This window comes from Ammodytes marinus (assembly GCF_949987685.1).
Source record: "Ammodytes marinus genome assembly, chromosome: 18".
NCBI classification, from domain to species: Eukaryota; Metazoa; Chordata; class Actinopteri; order Uranoscopiformes; family Ammodytidae; genus Ammodytes; species Ammodytes marinus.
The window spans coordinates 19686357-19707230 of record NC_137222.1 but is presented as its reverse complement, the minus strand read 5'-3'; the positions used below and the strand labels follow the sequence as shown (position 1 = coordinate 19707230).

Genomic DNA, 20874 nt, shown 5'->3' with positions numbered 1-20874 from the left:
CTGACAAAGCTGGTTGTTGTTCTGCAGTATTTGCATGTGAATGGGCACAGTTTAAAAACATGACTTGCAAATCTCATCCTCATTTGAATGTGTAAGTAAAGCATGGAAATAATGTTTACTATTTTGTACACATACAGGTCTATTTCTGCAGAAATCCTGCACTGACAGTGTCTAAATATAGCCGAGTAGCCTATATAATGAGTTATTGTTAAAGGAGATTCTAAAGAATACATTTGAGCTATTCTTCACTGACCCAGGGCTTTCATTATTTTATTATGACACATATATAGCACTCTTATCCAAAGTCTAAACAATCTCAATTCAAGGTCTACTTACTATTGTTCTGGAGCTTTCAACGGTATCACACAGTCTTCATCAGTTTCCTCAGTTGTCATGGAACTGTATAGTCAGTGGTTTTTCAGGGTGGCACTTTTACGACTTCTTGTCCTAAATGTGAGCACTGCACATTCAAGAATACACTTATCAAGCTCACTTTAAAGGGGTACTCCAGTTAATTAGTATCACAATTCAATAAAGTTTGGAGACCTACAGGAGACACATTTAAAATACAATCAAAGAAGCATAGACCGACATAGTAAGGGACAAACACACCAGATCTTTAATTACCTGTAGTTAAACTCAAGCGTTTTGAGTTTTGGGTTTTGAGTTCCCCTCCCGAGGAGTGTTAGCCTGGCACCGTCCGCCTACTACTTCCACTCAATTTTCATTTCCCTTCAGTAGTCAGTCTCGGTGTGCGGTATATTCTTAGGTTTTTTCCGGACAGATTTCTGCCGGTCCAATCAGCGAACAGAAGGAGTGGCTCAGAAGCCGGCGCATGACATGGTTGATTGGCAGATCCAGAGTGGCACTGGGCAGATCCAATAGTTTCAAACTTCAACAGACACCCACCTTCAAGTGAGTTAACGTTTTTGTCAATTGAGCGATTCCAGACCTTCTGTACAAATGAAATGAAGTACGATGGTCTGGTAGGACCAGGCTAGAAGGGTGTACTATGAAGCGAAACAATTAACGGATTAAAGATAAAACGCCCTTCTTTTATGGGAACTTGCACATGGCCTGAAGAAGAAAACCTGGGTTGACAAATTAAAAGTGGAGTCAGCAGTTCTGGAGAAAGCTTGTTAATAAATCTGTGAATAATGATAATGATAATACCTGTCTGTACTGTGTTATTCCTGAAACAAAACATCTGAGGTTAATACACAGCTAGGCTATGTAAACTGGTATGTTAACAAAGGGTATGTAAACAAAGGGGGCCCATCGTAGCTAGCAACATGACCGTTTACAGAGCCTAGGCTGTGTCTTTTCAGCACGCACGCACGCACACATACAGACAGGTAGTGGATTGTGAGGAGAGGTTCAATGATTTTGACAGCAAGCATTCTCCAGAATCTCTGACTCCAGCTTCAACTTGATAACCACAATCATGATACCCTTTAAATCTGATCAGGGTTGTACTTTTTGTAGAGCTAGATAATGCAAAGAAAGCCGGCGTGTTTATAACACGCTTTGCTGTAGGCTACACACCTCTGTTGAATGTCCTGTCTTTCAAACCCCACAACTGGTTTGTGATTTCATAGTTTAGAAAACAGAAGTCTCTCAGGCTTCAGCAAGCCCGGCCTCAAGACATTTACAGTAAAATAATTATGTAAGGTTGACTGATTATTACCTTTTCTCATCACCAACTTGACCATCTAATATAATTGAAAGTTCTGGTTAAAACATCATTACAAAATGGGGAGATTCTGGAAATTAAACTGTAAATGCAACATGTAAATGAGAGAAAACCCTGTTATAAATCTATGTGTAGTGTAGAAAACGAGGAAAATATCTCCTCGTTAATCAAACGTCAGCTATAAGTCACCCTGTGTCTGTCTTTCTAGCAGAGGGCCCATCAGCAGTCAACGTCACATTAATCTCTCGGCAGAGGGTGACAGATTGTCGGCTGCGATCAGGGAAGAAGGTCAAAGGTCCAGAACAAATGTGTCACCTCAAAATGTTCTGCCACCCACCTCTGACTCTACAGGGTATGTCATCAGTTAACAATGACAGCCATGATCTCATTAATGATGACACTGCTAATGTAATTAACCACTAGGCTGAGTGTGTCAGTGACTGTGTTGGTGTTGTGAAACGCTCGCCGCCGGCCGCCCATTCGCGCGACGGCGTGAAAAATACATTGACTTTCTATGTAAACTCGCTGCGCGGCGGTGTGCAGTGTGTTCGCACCTTAAACACATTTTATTAGTTTATTTGTGGTGGCTATAGGGAGATTTGGCCAACAGAGTATCTTAATCTTCCACACAGAGTAATTTATGTCCAAACTCTCATTTTAGCTCTGCTTAGTGACCATTACCATCTAAGGTGAATATCTGTCTCTTTGCAGCTCGCCAGACTACTGTTGTTCACCAGCCTTTGGCTCTCTGCTGCTTCCTGCTGGGCAGGTCACCAACACTGAGCTTGTCTGAGCTTGTTTGCTTATAATAGCAGCTTAAGTTTTATACTGTATGAAGGTAAGAGCAGGTAGTAGTTTAACCCAGAGCCGGCCCAAGCCTTCATGGGGCCCTAAGCGGAATATTATTAAGGGGCCCCTGACCAATGATAGCGTGCCCAAATGATTGACTATTGTTAAATGTCTTTCCGCTAGTGCCTCCAATGTGCAGCTGGGTGACAATAGTAGCCAGGCGAGACCCCGACCCTCCTAGAGATTTATTTTAACCTTTTTAAAGTGAAATGCATGAATTTGGTGCACTTTGAGAGAATAATTAAGAGGCTAAATCTGAGGAATGTTGTGTGAACAAATAATTTGGAGACACTGTGTTGGATTAATTAGAAGCTATTGAAGAAGGAAAAATGGATTTTCCATAACAATATTAATTTAAAATAAAATATTATGCATTGTCCTCTGGGATGGGCTTGGTGATCTTTTTCTTTAACGAGACATATTTTTCTGTAATATAATGAATTAATTTAAATGCAGTGAGAGGAATGAAGCAGAAAACTCTGTTGTCCAGTTATCTTTTTTTCCACAGACGAGGCTGAAATAGGCTATAGACTATACACAGTGCATGGGTAACTGAGGGCAGCCCCATTTTCAAATATTTTTAAATAAACTCAATACACACTGTGCATGCCATGGATTTGAACGTGACGTGATCAGTTAACCTCGGATTACCTCCCAGATGAACTGATTCAATTATTAAGCTATTAACTATCTACCAAAACATTGTATTCCTTTTATTGTATGATAATTTACATTTACATAATGATATCAAACACACAAACTAAATAAAAAATAAAAAATTGGGGGGCCCCCCCTGGCAGTCGGGACCCTAAGCAACCGCTCATTTCGCTTATGCCTCGGGCCGGCTCTGCTGACCAGTGACCACTATAAGCGGGTGGGTAACTTGGAGGCAGGCTGTCCTGCCCACCCAATAATACAATTAGAAGCAATGCATGGTAATGGTATATTCTTTAGTATTAATTAATTGTCTGAATTTTATTTGACATTTTCTTGGACAGCGAATGAACAGGTCCGTCCGATAGTGGGTCTGGACTTCCACCTAAAAAAAAAAAAAAAAAAAAAAAAGAAAAAAGAAAATTGATTGGGTGGGTGGGCACAGCCCACATTTGGGTGGGCACGGCCCACCCTGGCCCCTGGCTGTCACCGGCCCTGAGGTACAGCCAAGGGCAAAACCATTACCAAGTAATTACTGACACTTGATGATTGGACTACTGAAACTCCTTACACATAACAACACCCTAAGTCTAGTTAAGTGTATATCTTTGTCTTGTCTTCTTGTGTTTTTTTCATTTAGTTATTCCTATTAAGGAATTGTCTATTTTATTGCCTTCGCGCCGGTGATTGCCGAAAGGCATGTTTTCCGATTGTCCGTTCGTTCGTCAATCTGTCCGTACACACAAATTTGTTCCGTCTGTCCGTACGGCCTGGCCAACTCATGAACGCTTTTAAGGGATTTTCTTCAAACTTTGCACATAGTCACACTTTGGTTAGAGGTGGACTGATTACATTTTGGATGTCAAAGGTCAAGTCAATGTGATGCGTATTGTGAGCGCAATATATCAAGAACGCTTTGAGGGATTCTCTTCCAAGTTTTCACAAATGTCGACTTACTCAAAGATGAAGTGACTAGATTTTGGACGTCAAAGTTTACTGCAACCTTACATATTGTCAGCTCCCAGTGACCTTGTACCATATTATAGCTTCTATGAGCTTTGTCTTCTTTAAAGCATTGACTCCTACTACCGTACTGCCAGGCGGTATTTCTATTTTTTTTATGAAAAGCCAACATACCTTATTTAAGAAGACTGTTGAGCCTGAGCAGTAAAAGGTTTCCATCATGCAGCTTCACCACTACACATAGGACCTACTATTTTCTCTCAGGCATTTTAATAGATGCGCTCTCTTGCCTTGATTTGCACTCAGCCTTTTTAAGAGATCTCTCTTCGATTCTATTACTTCATGCAGATGTTCATTTTCTTTTCGCATTTTTCTTTGCAGCGTTTCTTCCGTACTCCCTTCTCTATTTTTCTTCTTTTTGGTGCAGCATGTGCTTACATTTTCATTTATTTGTAAGCCCTTTGGGAAATCTAAAAGTGTCAGCTGAAGAAGTGCTTTACTTCAAACATCTTACTCACATAATGAGCAGATTACAATACGTGTTGAAATGATGAATAGATCATGTCAGTAGGAACAATGTTGGTCAATTGGTAGAGTGTTTTTTTAAATGAATACCTGTAGAAAAACATCCGTAGGCATTCATTCATAGTTGAAACATAATTAGAGAACATAAATGGTTAGACTTGGCAATGTAAGTATATTTTATTTACAGTTGTATAAACAAGATGATTGGATGCAAGACTGGGTACGAAAAAAGGAGGTTCGAAAAACAAGTTATTCCTCCATAAGGGGTTGTCGTGTGTGCATGTCTGTGTGTGTTGGTGCATGCCTGTGTATCAAGCAACTGCTGTGTGTTTGTGTAACTATTGTTTAAGACATTCTCAGCTGCAGTCATAATACAGGTGCAGTACAAATCTCCTGAACCCCATCTACACATAACCAAACTCTATTTACAGTTAATTCAAGGTATGGGTGCTTCACACAGCTCCGATAACTGTACACAGCAATAACAGGCATCCAAAAACTAACCAAAGCACTCATAGTGACACATAAGCATGCATAGGCCAGAATGAGACCATGATCAGAAGCAAACCCTTGGTTCCTGTTTGGAAACCGAATTCTGTTAAAGTACTTTGATTAGCTGTTTTAAGTGTTATTGTTTCTCTTATAAAGACATTGTAGATACAGTGTTTCTGACAAAATGAAAAAAAAATTAAATTCTGAAATTGAAACATCTTAAAGTGGAGCAGTAATTATGTCTGTCAGATGTTATAGTGGTTCTGTTCTAGTTTCATTCAACAGTTTTTACAGTTTGGGAGACCCCTCAGCATAAAGTGCTATGCAGTGCCAGACACCAGGAAAGATTTGATAATCTTTTTCGACACAGCAGTGGTTTCTCACCTCCAGACAATGGGAAACGGCCTGTTTTTGCACCTAACCAAGACCTGCACACAAGCTCGAGAGCTCGGCCCGCACTTTTTAAATTCACTCAGCTTCCATTCATGCAAAAGTTCGGGGAGGAAGGTTTTGCATGAAAAAGCGAGTGCTTGTTGGGTGAAAAACCTGGCCCTTTGATGCAACCCCTCGGACATCTGGAAATGAGAAAGACTGCAGTGTCGGGAGAGAGAGGAAGAGGTGAGGGCGTCCCCAATGCGCAACAAGGTTTCCGGCTGAGTGTCTCTGAACACTAGCCTCACTGAAATGTTTTGCCAGATTGCAAATTAATCTGTGGTTACTAAAACCAGCAATAAAGCTTGAGAGATTATCGTCGATAAACTTCTTACGACAAAAAGGGGGAAAAAAACATGCATTTGGCTGATTAGTGCAAAATTAAAGGGAAATAACATACAATTCAGTACAGAATCTGCTATACAGCCTTAAAAGTAATGGCCAATTGCATCATTCACATACATAAAGCTCTTGTTCATATACAAGCACACATGCTTCCATCATCTTCAATGGCAGACAAGATTATAATTATAGCCTCATCATTAGTGCCATTATGAGTGAATCATTATCTAAAAAACGTTTAAGTGTAGATAGAAACACATTGTTAACCTATTAGAAAATGCTTGATATCCATTGAAGCTTACAGTACGTCTTGTATTGCAGTATATGATGTTAAGGAATGCTAGATATTACTATGGTATACAAGCCCTAACTGGAAGTGATATGTCGAACAAGGTACACTTGCACCAAAACTGGTTTATCCATAAACTTAACTAAAGTAAACCTGGCTTGCTTAAGTTATAGAGCCGGTTAGGCAATTTTGAAAGTAGTTTATAACATCAAACATTAAGAAAACGTGTGAGTCAAAGGACAAAACAAGGTTAAATAAGTTAGCTAATAACACACAGAAGGAACAAAGATTGTATATATGTGAGTCGGATGGGTTGTTCTGTGCATGCTCAGGGACCCTATCAACATCTACTGACATGTAACCCCGACTTTATAAAAAAATAAATTAAAAAAAGGTGCAAAGTTCAGTGTTTTCAGTTGCTTCTTTTTGGCAAGCAGTCTCCTCGAAAGCTCCTAGAAAAGATAGCTTCGGCTTGGACGGCGAAAGGAAGTTCCTTTACCCTCCACTCCTTCCCTCTCGTGTCGTTTTCCTCTCTCTCCTCGGGGAGCGGACCTCTGTGCCTCCCTCTCTCTCTCTCTCTCTCTCTCTCTCTCTCTCTCTCTCCTTACACCACAGTGCTGACAGACGGGTCAGATAAGTTGAGTTGGCCCGTGATGTCAGTGGGTGGGAATTGCTGCAGAGGTGAAGAGAAATGGAATGGGAAGGAGAACAGGAGAAACAGAAGAGGGTGTCATCCCTTGAGAAAAGCAGCATTGGGCAGCTCTTGCTTGCCTTGCAACGCTATCATACTGGAATTATCTAAACATTCATCTATTTGTTATAAAGGTGTAGTCAGCGATTCTGGAGAACGATTGTTGTCAAAATCATGGAATATCTTCTCTTGATCTGCTACCTGTTTATACTGTGTGTGTGCTGAAAAAACAACTTGGGTGTTAATACACAGCCTAGGCCCTGTAAACGGGTATGTTAACAAAGGGGGCTCATCTTAGCCAGCAACATGCCCGCTTACAGAGCCAAGGCTGTGTTTTACTGTAGCACTGGATTTTTTTCCCCAGTGCAGACAGTACAGACAGGTAGCGGATAAGGAGGAGATATTCGATGATTTTGACCAAAAGTGATTTTGGCAACGAGAATTTTCCAGAATCACTGACTCCACCTTTAAGAAACACCCGTGCTTCATTTCGGAGGGAAATATAGAAGCAGGGGGGTTCACTAACCCCTCTCAGGCAGACCTTAGGTTTGTAGGTTTGGTTGAAAATTCCACATTTTTGGCTATTTTGCAAAGCAGTGTGGCTGTGCCTGAGGTGGGCTAGGTGGGGGTAGACATAAGGTCCTGAGCAGCACATTTGAATCAGACATCATTCAGTAATTTTGCCTGACAACAGGGGGGATACTACCTGCCATGGGGGGGAAAAAGAACAGACAGCTCATTCATCCCCCCACAGTACATGCAGATAGGCGGCTTGTCTTATTTTAGGAGCTCAGGAGGAAAGAAGACGAATGTTTGGTCTGATTTCAAAGTGCTGTTGTGTCGGGACTCTTACGTCCAGTCCCCGGTTTCACTGTGCTTCTTTTTAAAGCAGAGTGCCTTGAATCAGAGGCGTCAACAGTGCCGAGAGGGGAAACAAGAGCCCGATTGCATGCAGTTGCTATAGGCTAGTTTCTATGGCAACAGTGATTTAGGTTTCGACTGATACGTTTAATGTGTGTGTGTGTGTGTGTGTGTGTGTGTGTGTGGCAGCAGTGAGCCTTATTTTCACAATGCTTAAGCTGCTTCTTTTTTTTGCAAATGAGCAAAAAATAGAAACCTCACGAAACGAATAACTCGTCAAACATTGTAAATACAGTCAGTTACATTATAAGTTGAGCTTGGGACATTCTGTTGTTTTGGTGGAGCAGCTTTGTGTTTTGCAACACGGTGAGACTGGGTGGAGTTATAATCTGGTCATTATGTATTTTATTACACTTGTTCAACCTGTTTCATAAAATCCAATGAGGCAGAGAACATCTGTTGTTTGTACGGTAAACACATTACACATGGATAGTGTAATTGCAGGAACCAAAACAGGGAAGAGTCTTGCCTCGGTGCACCCATCTCACATCTACTTTTTACTATTTTTCAATTATGCCAGATCTCCAGCCTCTCGTTTCAAACTGATAGAGCCAGTGCATTCAAGCAAGTGAGCTTCAGAAGCTGTTATGATGCAACTAACATGCTGACAGATGGGGCAACATCCAGACTGCCTAGGAACGTGTTCAATTATTTTGTTAATGAGAGTCAGAGTGGATGCCCCCCATCCCCTTGACCCGCGAGTTGCATCATCATGTGGCTTACAACCCCCAATTGGGTCTCGTCATGTCCTGTAGCTTGAGGGCCGGCTAACAGCGCACCCTACTGGGGTCAAGTGGACCAGCAAAAGAGAGACACTTCACTGACATCACAACCACAGTTAATGGTTATAAAGCTGCTTATTCAAAACATTCTATGGGGATGCTTCTTAATCTACGACAAGGATTATTTTGTGTTTTTTCTAGTGTGACTATGTACAGTCGTCAGCATGCTTGCAGAGGGAGAGAGGAGCAGTGTGGCATGTGGGTGAGGGACACTGAGACTCAAGATCCATTGATATCCATTAATATAAAAGAAGAACATTTATATAAAATCAAAATAATAAAGGTCAAAGACTGGGGGGAATGGCAAATATTTCAGTAGGAGCACCTTTTTTGTTTGTTGATTACACTAAATCCTGTTTTCTACTTTGAGGATTTTCTTTTTTTATTCCCACGCTTGGGCTTCCAAACCAGCATCCACATCCTCACATACAACATATTAAAAATGGGAGATCCCATTCTCCTTCCATTCAGACCAATACTATTGAGAAAACCTTTGGTTTGGTTCAGTGCGGAAACATCCATAATAATAATAAAAAAGACAGTTAAAACAAGAGAAAGAAAGAAAGAAAGAAAGAAAGAAAGAAAGAAAGAAAGAAAGAAAGAAAGAAAGAAAGAAAGAAAGAAAGAAAGACACGCAATCAAATTAAAACACACAAAGTATACGGTTAGCTTAGCATAGCCTCCATAGGCTAAATCTCAACACATTCAAAACACAATGTTAGTGCAGCCTTTGTGTGAAGCTGTCTGTGTTTTCCCAGGAGATCATGTTTTTTTTGTCTTCTGCCAGATTTGGTCAGCGACCAGCTATGTCTGGCTGAGCAGCTGGGCACGAATGACTGGGGATTCACTGGTGTGTCAGAGCACACCATGCTTTGGGAGTACAATCCCCAAACTGCAACGTGCAGGATTTTTTCTACTGAACTGTGAAGGAATGGAGAAAAACCCAACTCTGTCATTGGACAGCTACAAAGGATTCAAGCAAAGATATAGAGAAGGTGTACAAAAGGATTGAGGAAAAATAATGAATAGCTCGTTATTTGTAACAAAGTAAGAGTAAGGCTTCACAGAGTTTGTAGCCCGTAAAAACAGCAAGTGAAACATAAAAGAAGACTATCGTCCCCACCTGAAATTATACCCTGAGAGAGGCATGCACAGTTCAGACCACAAGGACACTGAAAATAAATAAGAATTATGACAAAGAAAATATGACAAAAGTAGCCAAAAGTAAATTGATTAATAGAAATCCACGAGTATAATCCTGAAATAAAAGGACAACAAATTAGTTTTCTTCTCTGGAGGACCGGACGTCACGACTATACCTTAGAAATGGATTTCAGAAAAAATGACAAAACACCTGCGCATGCTGTTCAAAACCAAAAGCAAACCAACAGCGGCTGAAACGGGCGGGATTGGTGCAAAGAAAGGATGGATCAAGCAATCAAAAGGTCAGGACACAAACACAAATATATATCAACACAACGCACACGCCACAACGCCACCATTAATGGACACAATCTGCAGAATCCAAGTCCAAACCAGAGGCGGGGAGGAAGAGCAGCCCAAGACAAAACACCACTGGCAGACTGCTTGCTTTAGTTGCAACTAATCTCATCAAAACCCCCCCAAAACCTCTTCCTAAAAAACTCAGCCCAGCTTCTGGCCTGGCCTGACCTGAGATCCTGCACTGTTGACCTCCATTCTGTGGAGGACCTACAGATGCTACATGGTAATGGCTGATCGATGGTGAACGGACAGACATGTGGGCGGAGGCCGCGGAGCCCTGTGGAAATGGGTGAGTGGAATTATGGCGCTTTCTCGCGATCGGATATGGAGATGTGGGCAGAGTGGACAGAGAGAGAGAAAAGGAGAGCGGAGACAGAAGACGAGGTAGGAAAGAGGGGGAGTAAATAGCGGAAGATGTGTCTTCTCCGTCTCCTTACCGTGTCTTTGGAGGACCTACGTCTCTTGATGCTGGAGGCCAGGGTGGTACTGATGGACCTAAAAGAGGCTTTCTTTTTGGGGTCGGGCTCTGCTCTACCACTTTTCCTATCCTAAAATGAATATATGTACAAACATTATTTGTGTCCTCTGGCTGGGGTGAAAACCGTGGGTTTCAGTCTCACCCATTCTCTCCTCCCACCCCAACCCACCACCCATGTAAATGACTTTACTTAATATTGTCTATATAGAGGGAGGGTCCCTGAGAAAAGACTACAGCATTTGGAAATAAATGTAAAAATGCGCAAAGAGGGAGAAAGGAAGTGATAATAGCCTGTTAGATGTGAGAGTGGAGATAGTCTGTTCGGTCTGACATGAGGGCATTCGTCTACGTTTTATGCAACAATATCACAGTGTATCACAGCACAAGATGGCACAGGAGTCCTCTTAAACAAATGTGCTGACACATTGGCCCCTAGAAATGCATTGGAATGAGTGATGGCCAGTGGTTGTGATACCTACTACTTTAACCATCTAAAATATTCTGCTGGTACACACGTTGCCTTAACACACATTTCTGCATCTGAAATGACCAATGGATCAACTTAACAGTATGCAAAATATTACTTAACAGAGTACATAGAATCTATTCTCTGACCCAGGTCAGAGCACTGGAAACATTTTAAAATGCAGTCTTGTCAAACATATAAATTAAAAAGTAAAAATAAGCATTTTTAACTATATCTTTACAAGATGGCGAGCCAATTTGGCGCCCTCCCTCCCTCATACATTCAGTGCCCCACAGCTACTCTCAGCACATTAACTGGTTGTTTGTGTGCAAAATAAAAAAATAAAACTCATATTAAGGTATCCTTACATCCTCAGTGTCTAGAGAGGAGGAGGGCTGCATAGGGGGAGAAAAGAACAGTAAAATAAATTTTCCATCCACTTGATTGTTATTACTTTAAAGAAGATCCTTAAGCAGAAGCCGAGGAGAACCAAAAAAGGGCGGATATATAAAAAGGAAAAACTAGCAAAGCAAAGCGTCCACATCCAAAGCCAGGCAGATATATAAAAAAGTCGAGAAGCTCCGGCATCAGAAAGGCCACTTCAATGCATATCAAAGAGGGAAAACAGCGACAAAAGTCAGTAGTTGAAGCCCATTGAGACATTATACCTTATATAGGTATAATGGAAATTCACCCCACACGCAAGGGAATGGGATGGAGTATGAGAGGGAGTGCGTTAGAAAGAAAATTAAAGTTTGGAAAGGAATGGTCACCTACACTAGGTGCCAAACTTTTTCAAACTCTAAATTTAAGTGCAAAAAAGAAGAATTGCAATTCTGTGCGCTTGATATAATGATGCTAAGAGCAGATGGAGGCTAAAGGAAGCTATTTCTAAAATAAATTAATAAATGAAAAATAGAAAGCGCTCTTATATGGATGTTAGTAAAGTATAGGTGGAAGGTGAGCGAGGAGTTGCAGGGAGGGGGCCCTTTGGGGCGGGCGGGGCAGTGTGGTGTGAATTTCAACATGCCAAACCGCTTTGTATGGATGGAGAGAGGGATAAAGGAGAGGGAAACATAGAAGAAGTTAACACCAAACAAATAGCATGACAGGTCAATCCTGGCCAGCACTGGCCCCCGCAGTACATCCTTTCTCATCAGGTCACATGACTTGGCACTTTTAGGGCACATTTGTATCACCCATCGACCTGCCAACGAGCGCTTTGCTCTCAACCCCCTAATGACACCATGTCAGGTGGGGAGCAGGCTTTAGCTGGTGTGGAGGGTAGAGGAGTGACTGGGGCACCACATCACTTGATGTTAGTGCAGGTAATAGGTATTAGTAAATACATTATTTTTTCCTGTTGGAAGATGACATCTCATGTTAGTAAATGGAGGAAGTCAGTGAAGGTCAGAAGCATCTTGATTCAGGTAAACATCAATCCCAGAGTGACATGACTTCTCCTCTTTTTATCTTTACTTTCCCCCATTTCTTACACGTCTGGCTGCTCTGAGCCCTGATGGGGTGCTGCGTGTGCACAGTCCTGGCCATGCATGGGCCGGCATGCTGGACCATCAGATGGAGAGTGGCATGGGACTCGCACAGTGTACGGCAGCTGCCTGTTTATTTAAGCCGTTGCATTGTACACCATCATCATCATCTTCATCATCACCATCATCATCATCATCACTGTCTCGCAACAGTGCTTCTGACACTTTGTTTTACTTCCAATCTGAAACCAACTTCAGTCTCCTTCAGACAGTGCCCTTATGAGTAACATCTGAGTAAGAAGGGGAAGCTAGAAGCCAGACGAGTAGTCTCTCAGTGACGTAGTGGTCAACAACACGTTGGGTAAACTATCAGCACCAGCAATCACACCCTATAACAATCACCATAACATAAAGTTTAACATATAGCCATACAGTATACAATTGAATGATGTAAATTCATAGAACACCTGATATAAAGCCAATGTATTACATACAGGTGTGACCAATGTTATGGGTTATTATTAGCTTTTTACAGATATTTTGGCATAAGCATAAGTCTCAAGACGTATGCAAATATAACAGATAATTAATAATGAAAAATAAAGCTGTCTTATTATCTGGTCCTTGACGCAGAGAGAAGCAGTTCTTTACTTTCTAAGTCGGGCCAATGTCAAGATGGCCAGAAGAGGGAAAACTTTGGCTAGAGAAGTTTGTAGTTAATATATGTATGGAAGCTGAGAACAGCAGTGCCAATTATTATAGATAATAGTAGTAATAATGATAATATATTTTAAAGTCATAAAGCAATTTTGCTGAACTCACACTGACATTTCCATAAAGCTTCCAACATGGCCTTGTTTATCGAGATACAGAACCAATTATCTTTATTGCCATTATCTCGTGATAACAAGTTAATTATTTCCTCAAGAAAACTGTCTTTTGTTTGCTTGAGGTAATAACCCTTTATCATCATGAGATAACCGCATACAAATATAATTGGAAGCACAGCCATTCTAGGCTTCCAAATATCTGTAATCAAGGCAGGAATGGGCCATTTTGGAAGTGCTATGGAAATGTATGTGAGACTTTAAAAAGATTTCTGTCATGACATAAAATCTATTATGACTTTTTTCTGGGCATCCGGGGGGGCAGAAGGAACAAGTTGTGAACACATATCTGACACATATGCTATGAAATGGCAAAGTAAACCACTTTCCTATTAAAATACAGAGCAACATTAGCAGTCATTTAGAGTTGTGTGCAGCCTAACTTTTTGTCTTTGATATTCATTCGTCTTTTAGCTCTGTTTTGGTCTCCACCCTGCTCCATAGCTAAATGCTCCATGTTCACTGGCTGGTCGCTACATTTGTCAGTTTGTGCGCTTTCACTGGCAACATATGGCTGCTGCTCGCTTAAACAATGACAAGAGTGAACAGAAACATTAAACCTTCAGGCTGTCTTGTATTATTAATAAACATCTGTGACAAATCGTATGTAACATTCGTGTGGCTACACACAGTACATATGGTGCATACTTACTTATTACGTATGCGTACATTTTAAATTAACATCGGCTATAAAAGTGCAGCAAACGTAGCCTACCAACTTGTCAATAATGTGCTAAATGAGATTAAATAGATCTACCCCCAATACATCACTGAGGCTATAGCTCTTTGAAGCTGGAATGTCTTTCTGCATGCAATTTTAACAATGCCTGCACCTATTTTTCTGTGTAAAGCATTGTGCAACGGTTGGTGAAGCGTTTGGTCATGAACTTATACTTTAGGGGCTTTTGAGCATTACAAGCATGTAGAGGGAGTGTCCGCCTGCAGAGGATGAGGAATGTGCTACATGAACAGATTTAATAAGTTATAAGTTAGTCAAAAGGGCACGTTCTATCAGGCTACATCTCTGTGTTTTGAAGCATGTGGGTGCACATTGCAGTGCTTTGCATAATAACGTACACTAACCTGAGGCAGTATAAGTACATACTTACAGAACAGAAGCACATACAAGCAGTTAAAATAAGGCCAATTATGGGACTCCAGGGGGATTTCAGGTGTCAGTGCTTGCTTCACTAAGGAAGGAGGAGGCCACATAAACTGTGAACTGTGAGATTTTCCGTGGCGAACATAACCAAGTTGTCATTTTGAATTTTAGGAAATGTCATCACCATGTGTAATGAAATCAGTGCACCCAAACAGTATGAATAATATCTTAAACAATTTTCACACAGAACACAACACATTTTTATGAGCTTGACCTGTCTTTGTGGGCTCCCAGTCCGTTTGTGCTCATTGCATGAGACCCCATTACAGAAGCTGTATTTAGGGCAGGGGAAAAAATGTGTGTGTCTGTTATTTTAGCTTGGGGGGCCCACAGTCACCGTCGATGCGCAAAATGAGCATGCATGAGCTGTCTTTGTCCGGCGGTGCAGAGAAATCAATGTGATCATAGCTGACATGGATATAAAAACACATTGGTCTACTACGGGCAGTTTAGTGCGTCCCTCTCCTTTCTCAGTGATGCCCGCCCTGCATGCATTCGACTGCCGTTTGCGCCTAGAGAACACACATCCATGAGGACACTCAAGACAGTGACATATAATAGTCAGGTCGATGGCAGACACTCTCCGGAGGACATAGATGTGCTGAGTGCTGACAGGCACTTGTGATTCTATACTCTACCTTCTTCCAGCCCTGCTGTCTCTATTCAGCAGGGCTTAACATTGAGCTTTAGTTCAAGGCCCACAGACACCGTATAGACTGGCTGTCAGAGCCACATCAGTCTCACATTGTGGACTGGCCATTAAATATGGAACCCCAGTACCTCCATGCCTTTATATTAGGGAGTGATAGCATGAAGGAAGAGAGGTGTGTGTGTGTGGGTGGAGTGCTCCAATGCTCCAACACTTTACAGCCGCGTTTGATTGCATTGGAGTGCGTGGGCAAAATCATGTTCTTCATCTGCATAGCGGAGCACATTAGTGCTTGATTGTACAGTAGCATAAAGGGTTGGTTCACTCAAATAGCAAAAAAAATAAATTTTCCTCCTAGTAGTATGTTGCCATGCAAATGACTTTGAATATAAGTTCCATTCAAAATCAATTATTTTGGTTTAATGGCAGACGTTTCCGTCAAAGGCAGATATCTCGGAAGCCAAGCGCATAAAACCAAAACTATCTGCATGGCTGGATACCACTCAGGCTAGCAAGAAAATCTGTAGTTTTTGGGGTGAATCAACCATTTAAATGGACGCCTGCTTCTGCTTGAAGCTGTGGCATGCAAGATAGCCTTGTCTCATATTTGGTGTCTGCCTTATGTACACTGCAGTGGATAAGGAGACACACTGTACACTGTAGCATGGCACTTTACAGTTGGGCTGACTATACTGGGAGGGACACTTTGGTATGATTGAGCCGGGGCATTGATTTGAATCTTAATGCTCTAGTTGCTGTTATATGTATGGTTAAAGAAATCAACGATGGCATGATCAGAGTCCACCGGCCGTACAGAAATGTTTGTCATTTCAGTTTCTGTGGTGTTTCTGGCTGGACATATAGTGCTTTTCCCTGGCTTTCCATGTCCACACCATCTGACCTTATGAAGCGTATAAGCGCCACAGAAGCAGCTTGGGAAATACTAGTACATGCCATGGATTGGACAGGGGGGAAGGGGAAGTGTCAATTTGGATGTCACAGGGCTTATTATTATCTTATTTTACTCTATAGCAGCAAGATGTGACATGATGGGTGGAAATGGTTCTGCTAATTAGTTACATACTAATGAGGGGGTCCCGGCCACAGCTTGACTTCCAGAGGCCTCCTTACTCTCCTGCAGGCACACACAAGAGACACGGGGCACCATTTGGCCTCTTGGAACTCTTTGGACCTATTATAGGGTGGCCACTGGGGATGCCTGACCGCACACACAGGCATCAGAGATCAATGGTTTCTCTGATGGTGATCTGACAGTCTGACCACGACTGATAAAAAAGCTCCAACAGAGGCCTTAAAGAGACAGAATTCAACACCCCACGCTTTGTCGGCTCTCTAGCAGCCCAGTCTCTGCCCGTCCAATATGCGTGTGAGCGGCCAGAGGGGATAAGTCATACCTGCAGGTTTTTCCTCCAGACGTTGACGGCCGCAAAGGCTAGCTGCATCTGCTTCCTGCGGGCGTCTTTGTGGCGCTTGTAGGCGATTTCAATAAAGATGAGGAAGATCCCTGCTGCTATGCCTCCAGCCACCAGCATGAAGACTCCTGTTTGGGGAAAGGGGACAGACGGACAGAGGGAGAGGAGAGATGGAGATATGTGAGAGGCCAGTCGACAACTGATCCACCTCTTCCACTGAGCATGAATGCATGGTCTGCCCGTCATGCTCAGTGGTCGCACTTCCTTTTTTCAGCCCGCTCCTACTGACGAAGGGGCTAAAATAAATAAATAAACACACCAAATTAAATAGAAAACCACAACCGCACCAAGCCACTTCACAAGATACTGTACGCCACACTTCCACAGAGCACCCACGCCGAAAACTAATAACAACGATATTTTTGTAAAGGTATTGGACAAAATAGGACCACAGTACCTGACCACTGCAGTTTTTGTCCAATCACTTTTTAACGCTCTCTCTACGCGATATGGACCATACCTGCCATGTTTTCAAAGGTGAGTGTGGCTGGGGCATTGCTCCTTGAGTCACACTCCTGGTATCTCACCCAGGTTTTATCTAGGTCTTCCATGAAGCCGTTCTCGTGAGAACTGCAGGGGGTTGGGAGTGGTGGGGAGAGAGGTCACAAAGTTAATACACGCCCCCGCAAAAATTACGAAAATACCAGAGCCGCTCACTCCCACATAGAAACACAAATGAAACATCAGGACAGGTGACAAACAAGACATCAACTTTGACAGAGACAAACAGACAAGAGACGGCAGGAGGGGGAGATACAGAGATATAGAAGATGTAACATAAGGCAATGTATTTGATGGCTGTAAACAGTCAGTACCTGACCAAGAAATCCTGTTGATTAGAGACAAAGAACACATAAAAAATGTCATACGAGTAATGTAGCTTCTGCTGGGACAGACCTGAGAATGGCCAGGGACACATTCTGTTTCCAGGGGCTGTCCTTGCGCATGCCTATGCCAAAGCCCGAACGGAAAAACAGCTCTCCCGTGGTCACCAGGTCGCACTTCTGCGAGGCTTCAAACTCCAGCACCGCAGAGTCCCAGATGAAAGCATGCAGCTTGCTGTGGGGGGAGGGGGAAGGGAGGAGGAAGTAGGGGGGAGGGAGGGAGGGAGGGAGGGAGGGGGGGAAGGAGGGGTTACGGTGCGACAGAACAATGATTTACAAACACATTTATGGCTCCCACCCTTTTCTCTCTCATCTCTCTCGCACACCAGATCGTCTTGTGTGTCATTCAGCGATTACCAGCATATCTCTACCGCTGCTTATGGCCCAAATGAAATCCAATGCCCGATGGGTGAGGGCGCGTCCCCCATTGGATTCCCCCTCCCATCGCAAAGATGTTCGTCTGGGTACAACCTGCAAAAGGGTGCTCCTCTGCTCAATAGTTAGCTTAACCTGTTGACCCGTTCCACACTTCTTGCTCCTGTCCCTGGACACGCCTGTGACTTGGCTTAGGCGATGGGCCTGGATCAGAAAGGACCGCTGCAGTAAAAGCCTGCTGCTTCCATCTGGTCCAGAGGTCCATGTCCTCCCCCCACCCCTCCCTTCCCTCTCCCCCGCTTAACTCTACTGCTGGCCTGTGTGTGATAAGTGGAGCAGCCGGCCGACACCAGCTCTGGTCGGCCCGGCCTTGCCGAGACTCACTTGTCACGCACGGCCTGGATGGCCTCGGCGGCACTCTCATAGTTGTGCTTCTCCATGTGGCGGTACATGGTGCTAAGCTCCACCTGCCGCCGGAAGTAGATGTCCACGGAGCTCTGCTTCACCGTGGCGTAGATGAACTTGTCCGATGGGTTTCTCAGCTACATAAAGAGACAGGGACAAGACAAGAACAGTTGAGCGATGAACAGAGGTGGACTAGGCACTAGGCAGAGGTATAGGTATAGGCAATTGGGCCCAATGCTATCAAGGGTCCCATACAATGTCTCATATGGTTATTTTTGGTAAATTAATTATGTCTTTCTAACAATCTATATGCTACACAACGTTGGAATATTATATGATCTTACTGCACACCTTCAGAGATGATTCATCAGAAGACAGTAGAAAACAAATAAAAACTGTTTGGCAAACAGAAACACTAAGAGAAGCTATCAGGGCTGAATATGGGAGGAAGCATGAGGAAAACCAAAGGAAAATAAGTTGGACATAGGTCTTATAGATAAAATTATTTATCCGGCATGGGGGGCCCCGGAATAATGACTGGTAATGACTTCTAATAACTTCCATTTAATAATAGAATGTTATACATATATATGTACATAGATGTTTTATATCGTCCTAATATCATCCTACTTACCCTTGGATCATTGATGCCGGTGATGCGCTCCTCAGGCCTGTCCAACACCAGGAAGGCAGCCAGGTTGGCAGTATAGGAAGCTACTATGATCATAGCAAATCCGGCCCACACCATACCTAGGATTCTCGCTGAGAAGCTGCGCGGGGCACCTGTGGGTTTGTAGGTGAGTTACTGCTAGTTAGCTGGATACAATTTATGTTACAACTACTGATATTACACCAAGTACTCCTGTATACCTATTACCTTTATAACAGTAAGTTATAATGAAAGAGTTTAGAACACAACCTAGAACAAAGCCAATTACCAACAAATATAGCCCACAAAGATATCAGTCATGAAAGTGAAACGCTGGTGGAGGAATAGAACGAATCAGGTGACAGCTAGAAACTGTTAAAAGACATGCTGCATCAACGACTTTCTTTACCAAATGCGATTTGAAAGGAAATCATTTGTCATCTGCAAAGAAAAACATGACTTTGAGGCAACACCTGGGGCCACAAACGCCTTGACTTTGTTCGTTCTGCGACTGCAAAACTGTTTTAAGACCGACTTATTGGACAGCATGGAAGGGTTCTGGAAGAAATGGAACATTTATTGCATGGTGAATGAGTGATGGATTTGGCTTTGTCTCACCTTCTCCTATTCCAGAGTTCAACAACACTCCCCAGGAGAACCACATAGCAGACGATAAGGTGAGGGCATCCTCTTCTTCTTCTTCACTGTTTACTTTAAATCTTCCAAACGGGCTAGAAGGGAAGAAATTGGGAGGGTCGCAGGAGATATAATGAGACATCGCACATAAGCTGTAGAGAGGAAAACCCTGGCAACCCCCAGCAGGGACGGGAAGGGAACATGAGCGAGCAAAAGCAAAGAGGATGACAAGCTCCCAAAGGAAACAGACAAAAGGCGGCTGCAACATGGACAGAGCGGTGGGATGGTTGGAGCCAATCTTCAACCTCTGTCTGCCTTCGTGTCCACACCGAGGGAAGATCTGCAACGCGCTAGCACTGCATGTATACTCACACACAAACACATTCACTGATTCAATCCTGAATATAAATAAACACACACACACACACACACACAAGCACGCACACACACGGGCCCCTCTTGTACCTGAACCGGTCTAGTAGGTAAAGCATCACCGCCACCACATGCACCGAAAGACCCACCAGCAGCCACAGTGTGCTCTGGAACGGCTGCATGAACGAGTCCAGTGTACTGCGGGGGATTTCCTGAAAAACACATATCGCAGTTAGTTATAGATTGAGAATGGACAACTTTTATTACCTTACCTATTGCATACTATAGACTAACAGAATGGAAAATGACAGCCTGTTTTCCAAGTGTGTCTCCTTAAAGGTCCCTGGTGGGTGTAGAACATCCCAAAGTATTAGGAAAGCTTTCTGAAAACCTGTGTTCAGTAACCCCAGTTAGTTAGCCCCTTCATTACCAATCTAACTTAGCTCTTCCTCACCCTTTGATAAGCACACTCCCAGATACCTCTAAATCGAACTGGCAGTTTGTTTCAAACCATCAGTTAGAATCAAGGCAAATCAGAGCAAACGGAACTTTTTGTAAGGCTTTATAGAGACAGCCGCTAAAACGAAGCGTTTCAGAGAGAGGCTGAAAAGACAAAATGTAATACTGGCACCGTGAGAAATAAAAAGGGTTTTTTGGACACTACACAATAAAAAATGTTCTTAAAGTAACCCAAAATACAATTTTGAACCTGAAAATTAGCATCATATTTGACCTTTAAATAGTCAACCCATGGTTATTCTGCATTTTTGCTGACCAGTTTTTGTTAAAAAA

General features: G+C 42.7%; 1 protein-coding gene across 4 annotated transcripts in view; it reads right to left on the bottom strand.

Annotated features, from left to right (window-relative positions):
- Positions 1-6843: 6843 nt before the first annotated feature.
- grin1a (glutamate receptor, ionotropic, N-methyl D-aspartate 1a) overlaps positions 6844-20874 on the bottom strand; it is a gene marked incomplete at both ends in the record, with an annotated part of 35845 nt that continues 21814 nt past the window's right edge. For 2 of the 4 annotated variants that reach the window (XM_080047268.1, XM_080047269.1), the window contains 8 exons: positions 6844-6912; positions 16684-16829; positions 17222-17331; positions 17659-17820; positions 18405-18562; positions 19060-19208; positions 19693-19805; positions 20176-20294. In XM_080047268.1, coding sequence (XP_079903394.1) covers positions 6844-6912; positions 16684-16829; positions 17222-17331; positions 17659-17820; positions 18405-18562; positions 19060-19208; positions 19693-19805; positions 20176-20294 — 1026 coding nt within the window. Of the gene's footprint in view, positions 6913-10573; positions 10685-11448; positions 11476-16683; positions 16830-17221; positions 17332-17658; positions 17821-18404; positions 18563-19059; positions 19209-19692; positions 19806-20175; positions 20295-20874 lie in introns of all 4 variants that reach the window. The other 2 variants (XM_080047267.1, XM_080047266.1) reach the window with 2 other exon arrangements.